This window comes from Neolamprologus multifasciatus, chromosome 4 (assembly GCF_963576455.1).
Source record: "Neolamprologus multifasciatus chromosome 4, fNeoMul1.2, whole genome shotgun sequence".
NCBI lineage: Eukaryota > Metazoa > Chordata > Actinopteri > Cichliformes > Cichlidae > Neolamprologus > Neolamprologus multifasciatus.
This window is the reverse complement of record NC_140442.1, coordinates 23,866,040-23,877,574: the sequence shown is the minus strand read 5'-3', so window position 1 is coordinate 23,877,574 and position 11,535 is coordinate 23,866,040. Positions and strand designations below refer to the sequence as shown.

The window sequence follows — 11,535 nt, the reverse complement described above, 5'->3', positions numbered from 1 at the left end:
GAGCACCCTCTGATCGAACCATCAACCTTTCCATTATTAGATGACCAGCTCTACCAGGCTTCTGTGTTCACAGTCAGAGCTCTGTGCCTAAGATGACCATATTAGGCATATCCTGAGTACTTTTTTAAACGTGAGCACCTGGTTCAAAGGGGTTAATGTATATATGCTTAATTATTTTAAACTTTGGCCATGCTTTATAACAACAATAACTACTATTGTAACATTGTATATATGATGGAAATATGTTAAAGTACAAAAATCATTTTCTTAAGAGCAAAAGTTGATTAGCTTGTCAGTGCTACCACATCAGACAAAAAAGCACCAACGTTGGCCTGTAACAAAAACAAGTGATTTATTGATGCACTTATAATTCAAGATGTTCGTTTTCTTTAACACTGCTGCAAATATGAACTACCTTCTATGAACAAATGCATGCAGTCAGTCAGATTGCTAGGACGCTGTGAAACTACAGGTTGTATTGTTTTAGGAGCACAACAGAAACAGTCAAACAAACGGGAGCAACAAATGAGCAAGGTGAAGAACTTTCAAAATCGATGTCCTGTCTAAAGCACAAAGTCAGACAGGCAGAGGGGCACGTCTCCAACATGTCTGAAGATAAGCGTCAAGGAGCAATGAGCAAAGTGAGAGGGGGCAGTGGGCGTGAAGATGAAAGATAGAACATTTAAATTAAGAAACAAATTGAAACTGCTACCAGCTTTACTGCACTGTGTTTTTAATAAACTACTATTTCCACGTATATGTTGTGTATTTGTTTATTATTAATATTAGCAGAAAAATGTAATATTTACAGACAAAGCTGATATTAAAACGAACACGCATATAATAGTTATACTGTATGAGAGCGTGTGGGTGGGTCACAAGAAGAATAAACGAGAGGAGAGGGAGTCAGCCAGCATGACAGATGACATGCTGACTATGAATGTACAGTAGAGTGTGTGTTGCTCAACACAGGCATCTATTAAACTGTCAGTGAAAAATCAATGAAGATGCTGATGTTAAAGTATGAGTTTCCTAATGTGCTTTACTGTGTGGGTTACTGCTTTCTGCAGCACTTCCTGCTTGCAGAGGCATGTTCAGAGGCTGTTTGTGTTAGCAAAGTTCAACGGTTTGCATGTGTTTCACTTCACGTGAAGGATACAGGACATCGTGGGACTGACTGTGTCTGCAGCTCTCATCGGGCTCTCCGAGTTCCTCTATCATGTTCTTCACTTTCTGCTTGTGTTCCTCTCTGGGTAGAAGGTCTCTGCTCTGGATCTGAATGAACAAAAGAAGAAAAACAAAAAGCATCCTAGGGTTAGAGGGACCTAACACAAGAACCTTAAGATCCTGAATTTTGAAATCCATGAATCCATCCATTAATTTCTATTATTTAACACTGAGTTGTTCCCAAGCCAGCTGAGACCCAGGATTCTTTCCAGCAAGTCCCAGGCCTCCTCCTGGTAGGACATGTTTTGCAATAACTTGCCTCAGAGGTGCTCAGGAGGCATCCTAGTCAGATATCCAACCCACATCAACTAGCTCCTTTTGATGCGGAAGAGCAGGAGTTCTACTCCGAGTCGCGCTCGAATGACCAAGCTCCTCACCCTATTTTTAAGGGACAGCTCAGCCAACCTTCAAGGGAAAATCATTGGTTATGGCTAGATATTCTGTCCATAAAAACTATGAATGGAGAAGTCCAGGACCAAATGGAAATGAGTCCCACTTATTGCCAGAAATATGAACCAAGCTGTCTCTGCAGGTGTACAGGGACCGAATGCCCTGTAACAACAGGCCAAACACCCCATGCTCCCAAAGCACTCCTCACAGGATACCCCAAGGGATGCGGTTGAAATCCACAAAATCCACAGAAAACCCGAAAACCTCTGAAAACGACATAATATAGATTTTACAGGCATTCCATTATAATTATTTCCTTTTTAAAAAGTATTATTATTATTATTATTATTAGTGGATTCCACTAAAATTGAATTTTTGTCTCACAGGGATTACTTGCACATAAACAGGAACTCATTATTTGAAACTTTGCCCATGTTACACCTCCAGCATTGTAAAAATATATAAATATGTATGACAGACGATAATGAAAAGCATATTAAGTTTGAAAATCTGTATTTCAGCTGTCATAAGCATATGCACAAGCAGAAAATGTGCATAAAGCAGCAAACAGGACTTCAGTGAAGATGCAGATGTGTACTGTAGGCAACAGGGAACAGTGAACGTTTGCCACAAACAGCAACAAGAACAGAAATCTGGGAGAAAATATTCACAATCAACAGAAAACTTTCCAAACATTCAAAGTTTGCAGAGTTTCTCCTGCAGTTAGGAGCAACCCCAACACAGAAACAGACTCACGATGCAAGATTTACTATTCGTCGTTGTTCATGCGGATACAGCCAGAACCTGGCCTGAGCTATAACTGATCAGCTCTCTGCTGAAGCCAAGGTTCAGAGACTTCTCTAAAGATCATTTCAAAGTATGTAAGGGAACCCTGACACGTATGTGAGTGGGGGTTTTTAAAGTCAAAGTCAAATAAGTTTTATTTGGCAGCAGCTGCTGCCAATGGTGTGTTCAGGATGAGATGGACGGCAGCTTAAAACAAGGGCTGAAAACTGATAAAAGCAATAGGTGAGGCAGAGGTGGAGTTAATAGGAACAATACAATTGGGAGCATTAAAAAAGGAAAGGAGGAAACAAATAAATTCACTGAGGAATGGAAAAAGCTAACAAGTAAATACTATGCCTGTATGTATTCTTGCTCACTCCTAACACTCTCCAAACATGTCCACAACCAAGGTAAAGTTCTTAATGACCACTTTAAATTAAACTTGAAATCCAACTTGGGATGGAAATGAACCAATTCCCACCCAACCCAAGGGTTTTTGTACTGTTTTTACAAAGAGGAAAACAACCTCAAAGAGTTGGGTGCACTATGAAGCACAACCTGAATGATGCAGCACCTTTGCAAGAGCTAAAGCATTTGTATGCTTCAAAGACTTGCACTGAAACATTTAAGACCTATACAAACTGAAAATAGGACAACTTTATACTGTGCATAAGTTTTGAGAAACTCGTTTCTTTTTTATTATGGTACAAAAATGGGAAATGGATGCAGTGATTCATTGAAACACGTGAAAACATTTATGTAAATACAGTATATAAGGTAAAAACAGAGTCTGTATGAGTCTAATGAGCTTGAAAGTCAATATTTGGTACGACCTTCATTCTTTAACAAAACCTGATCTCTCTTAGGCAGCTTTCTTGTCATTTCTTTAAGTAGTCTTCATTAATAGGCTTCTTGAAGAATATCCAAAGCTCTTCTTTGGATGTTTCTGCCTTTTTGTTTTGTTCACTGCTTAATAATGCTGAGGTCCAGACTCTGGGGAGGCCAATCCATGACTAATAGAGTTCCACTGTGTGTTCTTCTATCCAGGTTTGCTTTTATTGCATTAGCAGTGTGTTTGGGATCTTTGTTATGATGCAAAATTAAGCCGTTGGCAGTCAGATGGCATTGCACGGTGGATCAAAATTTAATGGTGTTTTTCTGCGTTCATAATTCCATTAATTTTGACAAGATCTCCAACACCACTGGCCAAAATGCTACCCCAAACCATGACAGAGCCTCCACTGTACTTAACAGGAGGTTGTAGACACTCCCTTTATAGGATTGATGCTCAGTCCAATTTCTTCAGCCTTTTCTTTCTGTTTCTCTTCATTAAGAATGGCTGACAGCCACCCTTCCACTGAGACTATGTCTGATAAGGCTTCAGTGAACTGCAGATGAATCAACTGAAGGTACAGATGCATCTCTGCAGTCCTGTGCCAGGGTCTTTGCTGGATTTTATTCCTCTTGTTTCTTAAAAACATAACTTTCAGACACTGCTCATCTGCTGTAAATAGTTTTTCAATCTGAAACTTTTGTCCTCCACTTTCACAACTTTTTCAAGGACTTACTGCAAACATTGTGGAGATAAGTTTTCAGCTAATGCCTCTTTGGGAATCATCATGAAAAAAAAAAGATTTTATTCCTGTCAAACTGTCTTATCCTTGGCATTTTTCATAGATTCAACTAAACAAGTGGAACAAGTTATCTGTTTTTGCAACAGGCTGCTACTAACAAATGGCCTAAAGATACAATTTAAATAGGTTCTTTGCAAAGTTGTCTTTTATGTGCAGACACAACACTGGTTCATCCCTTGAGTTTGGTGCTTGAATGATTCATAGATCAGAGTAGGATATATAAAAAAACAATTAAAACAGTTCTCTGAAAATGGTCAAGTACAAGGACTGGACTGAAAGTGAGTGAAAAAGTAACCAATGTCCAAAGAAAAACCCGAAAGACCTTCAGAAAGCCTGGAGACTATTGCTCTAGAGCACTTTGAAACGTTAGAGAAAGCGAAATACAAAGAAATGAGGTGGCTCAAGATTTCGGTGCACTCCTTTATTTTGAGGACCTATTCATTAGAAATCTGTATTTAGGACTACTTGGGAACCAGGTAGACTGAAAAATGTGGACTGGAAACAACAAACCGGGGAATGCAAGCTTGCAAACAGAAAAGGTGATATCTGCTGACTGTATGTACATGCAGGCACACCGGTGCTCGTTATGTCAGCTTTCATGGGGAGGAAACAAGAAGCAAAACCAGATCATTTATAAATATACACTTCCTTGTGAACTGAAACTTCACTTTAGTCCAAAAGCTAGATGAACAAAACCTCTGAAAACTGTGAAGCTCATCTGTGAAAATGTGTGTGAAAAAAGAGCAGCAGAGATGCCAGGGGACAAAAATCACACTGTTTGTGAGACCGTTAACAGAAATGCGTCACATTGAACCCTGCCTACCCTAACCTGTGTCACTGACTTAAAAAAACCACACATATAGATATACAGACACACTCACACACAGACACACACTCAGACACACCTACACAAGTCACAGATGCATGTATTCACACACTTCACGATTGCCTGGAACACAGTGCACTGGGAGCTGCAGTGTATGCCATCATTCTGTCACTCCTCCGACTCTGAGCCACTTTCAGAACACCAAAAGCATTTCTGGTCCTGCACACGATGCTATATTAGAGCTATGCAATCTGATGTGGCCCCTAATGTTGAGGCGAACCCAACTGAGATTTATGCATTTGCAGCAAAGCTAACTAGAGTAACAGCGCCCCTCCCCCCCCGCAGAGAATACACCATCCTGAGACCAGTTCAGACATAATAAGAGTGATTTGGCAAAATGATACTAACAATACAAAGAGCTTGTGCCAGTGCTGTGATCACAGTTGAGGAGAGAGAGAGCACAGTTGTTTCCATCAACTTATTTTTTAAACTCAGTTCACCTCTGTGATCTGTGGGGGGAAAAGTAATTTCAACTATTCCGCTAACATCTGTTTGGCTGGCAGGAAAATTATGCTGGCAAGCTGCAACACAACAATATGATGGGTAGAAAAGCTCTGCAAATAAACCACAAATATTTCTGTGCCTGTCAAATTAACATAACTCCACCAGCTCGCTCTTTTTTAATGTCACATGTCTGTCTGGTCCGGTCCAAATTTAGTCCATCTTTCCTGGAATAAACAGAGTACAGCCATGAAACCCAGTGTTTTAAAACTCTTGCTATACGGCCCAACAGCTTTGATATTTGGTTAACATGTAACAGGCTGTCACAAACACTTGAAATCATCCATGTTTTCAATCACATTCTACACTGGATTAAGCATCTATTTCATTTATGAATATCTAAGGTTTGATTCTGTCACACTGTTTTGTGTTGCATGGCGACCTTCTTCCTGCAAGCCTGTGGTCAAAGAAAGCATGACTCAAAGCAAGAAGGATCTCAGTTAAAAGCTGCTGGTCGTCTGAGGAAATTGTGAAGGTGTTGATATGAGTGTAAATGGTTGTTTCTCTATGTGTCAGAGGCCATGCACTGGTCCAGTACCCACTGAGATGCTCCTGACCCTATCTGTGAGAGAAAAAGGGAACTGAAGAAATGTCCTTTTACTTCTCAAGCTAATTAAGACATTTTTATCTAAAGGTCTTTTCAGCAACTTGAAAAGATGACTTTTAACCTCTCACTTTTCAGACAGATCTACCAATCATCCAAGTCAACCAGTCATTTTTTCAATAAGTCTTTTGCCATGTTGGGAAGTTTGATTGATTGACTGATTGGTCTGCTGAGCTCCGGGATGGAGAGGAGAGGCCCAGACTGAAACGAACTGCAATCATATTGTTAGCTCACAGTTCAGTAATCAGTTTTACACACACAACAGCTACTGAAAAAGTTTTAATTAGCCACTGAAGATGCATTAATGCTTTATAGCATTTATGGTTGGGTTTGGCTGTGAAAAGACGAGTGGAGCAGGATGCTCAGCGTTTGTCTTTGCAGCAGGAGACTCTGCAAAGTCATCTTTAAAATAACGACCAGGAGAGAAAAAAAGAAATGTCTACTTAGAGGCAAACTGATTTTATTGTAATTTAATGCTTCGCAGTGATAAGATTTAATACTTGGAGATAAAGAGATGGCAAGTTAATTCTTTAGAGTTTGGCTTTCAGGAGGTAGTGAGACAGTAATGATTTGAAATTGCACCCTGGCTTGTCAGCTCAAACTGCACTTAAACATTTACACATTGACAGCCTAAATGTTTGCTTAGGTGGTTACCCGGGTTGCAAACTTCATAACAACATAAACTACACATCGGGAGAAAAATTCAGCAACACACGCTTGCTTACCACAGAACGACTGAGTGATGGAAAGCACGCAAAGGCAAAATCAACATCAACATCACAATGCGTGATGAATATTATAATTATTTGAATAATTCAGTAGGCTTGTTTGTTACTTTTCTTCAATCTTTTTCCTGCTGGGAGTCGTGATTAATCGCTTTTGCATTTCTGATGAAAAACTGATTTTCACCTTGACTTGAGGTGGAATGTATTGTGATTCATGCTCGTACGGGGCGGGCTCGATTTATTATTTGCCATTTGCTGCTTTTACGTATTGTACATGTTCTAATCTAAGTCAAACACTATATTGGTCACGATCCAGATTTATAATCGATTACTTTTTGAGATGTTGAAATACGTGAAATAACTGTTTCAACTACCTACCTGCTCTTCCACAAACACATTTCCCCTTAGTACAGTCTGCTTGTTTTGATTTTCACAACATATAAATACAAACTGATTCCAGCTAAAACCGAACTTTGTATGATTCCTTTTCTAATTAATTCATTTGAGGAATGGACATATCCACAGGTAACTGAAGGCCTGTTGTTGTGTGATTATCTCCTATTTTATCTGTGTGAGCATACGTGTGTGTGTGCAAAGGTTTACCTGTGTCAGCAGCAGCCTCAAGGCCTCTTCTGCTTCCTTGCTGAGCTCCTTCACCCCCCTCCTCTCCACTCCCTCCATCACCTGGAGCAGGTCAGGCTCCCGCAGCACTGGTGTCCCGCTGTCCTGCAGCAGCTGCGGAGAACACAAGCACAGATGCAGAAACACATGTACACGTACACATGCACGATCCTGCACAGATGTACATTACTGTGCAGTAAAAAAAAACGCTGCTCTAAAACCATTAACTTGATTATCATATTAAACCTCAGGAACATCAGTGTCAACAAGTGCACTGGAGAGGCAGCAAAAAGACAACTTCCAATAGGTGGAGGTGGCCACAGGCTGCTCCTCTGTCTTTGTCCCTCCTGACTGATTTTTATTTTGTTCCGCTTTTGTAAAAATTAAGAGTCATCACATTAAATAATGTCATGAATATTTTTTTAAATTATCGTTCAAACACACCAAATAAGTATTTGCATTAACTTTGCATTGAAAATAAGTTCTCCTCAGTACAGATGACTGATTGGTTGGCTCGTAGTTTGGGACTTTTTCGGTTGCTTCTACCTTTCCATGTAATCCAATGATGTCTGGAAAAATGGGAGCAACACTGTTTCTTTTCCTTCTTAACAACCACTGTATGTTTAGGTTTGTGGACAGTGAATTTGAGACCAAGTGAAAAACAAGCTAAATATTTAAAGTGTTTAAACTTGTGTCACAGTGCTGCCTAATTCCATTAAATCTGCTTCCATTCTGTTTATTTGTGTTGGAAGGACAACGTCACACGCTGTCCCAGATTTTTCACAAAATGCTTTAAGTCAGACATTTTTAATGCAGCGGGAGGCTCACAGGGCTCCAGCTGACCAGTAGTAATCCCACAGTTCCAACCCCGAGCTGAATGAATAATAAATAAAGTGAGCTTACAGACATGGTAATGACTTTTCTTTTATTTTGATTCGCTGTATTGTGTCAGGATGGACTGCACTGTATTCACTTGGATGTGATCTAAATGCTTCTTTGAATACTTCTGCTATCAAATATTTATTACTTGGATTTGTATTTGTGTGTGTGTTTGTAAAGCATCTTACAAGTATGATGAATCTGAGTATGGCAGGGTGCAGAAGGCAGCTCTGTCCTGAGCTGAGCAGGCTGTGGAGGAGGAATCGACTCCATGGCTGACACACCACATGTTTGGCTACTCCACACACACACACACACACACACACACACACACACGCCTTACTTAGATCCACTCAGTTTTATTTTATTCTCTTTCTCATGGTGTATTTACTGGAACTAGATGAAGTCTGAAAATGTAAAAAGAACCCTACATCATCAAGACAAACCCGCTGTTGCTGCAGAGATATTGTCCAAATAAAAAATGGCACGTAACCTTCACATATGCTATTTCAAGTTTAAGTTATGAAGTAAAAAAAAACCAACTCAAGACTTGCTGTAAATTCACTTAGTTGCTTTCCACAGCTGTACTCACTGCTGTTTCTCAAATCTCCTTCAAATATATACATTTGCAGTTTTTCATTTCTTTCTCTGTGGACATGTGCACATTATCCTCGCTCACTCCCTCTTTCCCCATCTCTCTGTTTGATACCTGTAGCGGGACTCTTTCTCTGAAGGAAGCCCAGCAGGGAGCTCAGACAGTTGACTGAGGCTCGCAACAGCAACTCGTGCTTCTGAGGAGAAAGAGACACATTGAGGTAAAACATGAGATTTGCAGAAGAAGAAAAAAGAAAAAGAAAAAATATCTCTCAGCTTTAAAATGTCAAATCGCTGCAAGCCAGGGAAAGAGCAGAATGTGAAACGTGTGCCTGTGTGCTCTCGCTCGGCAGAAATGGGCGCGATGGCAGCAACAGATGAATAGGGGGAAGAAACACAGATATCTGCTCTCCAACAGACGGAGATGCAGTCAGCAAAAGAAGGGGGGTAAGAAGGGAACACCAGGGAGAGTGACTGAGTGATGTTTTAATAATGCATGTCTCTCCCACAGTGTCAGGGCTTACACTGAGCACTATGTAGTGTCCAAAAATACTGAAGTAGGCCACGGAGATATATAGATGACAGTGGAAAGTTGCACTATAATCCATAAGCAGCGAGGAGCAGAAAGCTGAAGAAAGGAGTCAAGAGGATGAGCTGGAGTGAGCGCGAGGGAGCTGAAGTGTGCAGAGGTACGAGAACGCTTAGATGAGAGGAGGGCAAATGAGGACAGGAAGATAAAAGGAGAGGTTAAAATGAGAGCTAAGAACAAGCAAGGAGAAAGGGAGAGCAGCGCAGAGTCGAAAAAAGTATGTGTGGGAGAGGGACTCTGGAGCTGCAGTGAGTCTGCTGCCGAATCGGAGCATCGAGAGGAAAGACAGCAAAAGGAGAGGAGGAGAGTGGGGAACTCATATCAGCTGCTGAACAGCAGACTACAGAGCACTGAACCATAGAAGTGAAACTCAGTTCAGCACTACAGCTTCTTACAGAGAGAGGAAATGCTGCTAGTGTGGAACCAGAGGCTGGTATACTGCAGCACAGAAGAAGAAAAAACAAGTACGGGCATGACACAGAAACCACCCAACAGTTCCACATATACAACAGAACAGAATAAAATTACTTTATTTTCCACATTAGTGGAAAAATTGTCTTTGGATCATCAAGTCAATCGATTCAAATCAAGCACACATTCATACATATAAACATATAAACATTCAATTCCATTCAAAATACATCACATCATCATACTCAGTATATTAATTGCTTTATGGCACAAATGATCCCTTATATACCTTTTTACTCGCTAGAGGCCTCCTATAACTCTCATCCTACAAGAAAAGCCCCCTGACAAAGAAATCATCTGCTACTCTTTTGGGTTAGTCACACTTTAGACCGTTTGTTTCACCACCAACATGTAATAACAATGTAGAGACGGACGTGATTGCACTGGATCCGTGTGCAGTGCCACTGTGCTAACTGTTAAATCAATCGGCATCTCATTTCCCCACACAACTGCGCTTGTGAAAGGCAGGTTCACTGTCATTATGTAAAGATTTTAAAGATTACCTTTGTGTTACTTCTGCTGTGGGATAAAGGGCAAGGGGAAGTGTGAAAGGAACGATGGGGGGGAGGGGGTTTCATAACATGAGCATTTAAGTTGTCATTCATATATTCTTTATTGTATCCGGCGATAGATCGACACCGTTAACGCATTTGTGAAACCATGTGCGTGCACACTGGTGTTCTTATTCCATTTGCTGCATATGTGCATGCGATTTATAGAAGGCATGCAGCTTTCTCCAGTTTTTCATTATGTACCTCTTGCTCACAAAGCCACCATTAAAGACACAGTTTTACAATTAAATGTCCTAGACCAGCTAGCTTAGTAACAACTGAGACAGCACACTGGGTACTGCAGCGCTCGAGCTTTCATTATAACAGGGACTTACTGAACTAGCTTGTTATATTAATTCATAGCCTCCATGCAACGCTGCAGTGAAAGTCTTTCTCTTTCTCGCACACACACACACACACACATAAACATAATTACTACTTTTTCAACCATTACTTCAAATTTACCCTAAATGGAAACCTACCCTGAAATGTATGACTTACATCATCAAGAATTATCCAGACTCCAGAAGCGAGGCAGATTTACACTCACACAACATGAGTAATATAGTAATCTTTTACCACTGCAGATTTTACATGTGCTTCATCATACGTCCCCTGCACTATATGGGGCTTTTGTCATTTTCTCGAACTTGTGCCTTCTTGTCTCCTCTGCCTTCTTTCCCGTGACCTGAAAATCAATCTCGGTGTGCCATCATGAAGGATGTCTCAACACCTAAAATGAATCAGCAGGAGAAAGGAATGAGGAGAGGAGAAGCTTTGCTGGAGAAGTTATGATCCAGGATATGACATGTGTGTCGTATGTGGACATTTGTTTATGCTCGATGCACGGAGGTGTGACAGGCAGCAGGAACACGGAGGAGGAGGATTCCACAGATAAGTACACCTTCATGCTAAACTACGTGAAAAAAAAGTCTGACATCTGCACGTTACTGACACACTGAGCTGGTCTGTGCACGAAGGAAAGATGGAGGAAATAATGTGCAAGGAGGTTTAGTAAGGAAAGGAAACAAGGATGTACAAGGCAAGCAATAAGAAGGGGGCCAGTGTTGGTCTCTT

General features: G+C 40.7%; 1 protein-coding gene across 10 annotated transcripts in view; it reads right to left on the bottom strand.

Moving 5' to 3' along the window:
* Window positions 1-314: 314 nt before the first annotated feature.
* The window catches only part of mei1 (meiotic double-stranded break formation protein 1), a 60,963-nt gene continuing 49,742 nt past the window's right edge, over window positions 315-11,535 (bottom strand). For 4 of the 10 annotated variants that reach the window (XM_085157780.1, XM_085157779.1, XM_085157781.1 and 1 more), the window contains 5 exons: window positions 8,963-9,044; window positions 8,442-8,548; window positions 7,357-7,488; window positions 1,160-1,275; window positions 315-609 (listed from right to left, as the gene is read on the bottom strand). In XM_085157780.1, coding sequence (XP_085013906.1) covers window positions 564-609; window positions 1,160-1,275; window positions 7,357-7,488; window positions 8,442-8,548; window positions 8,963-9,044 — 483 coding nt within the window. In that variant the 3' untranslated portion in view covers window positions 315-563. The other 6 variants (XR_014873830.1, XR_014873832.1, XR_014873831.1 and 3 more) reach the window with 5 other exon arrangements.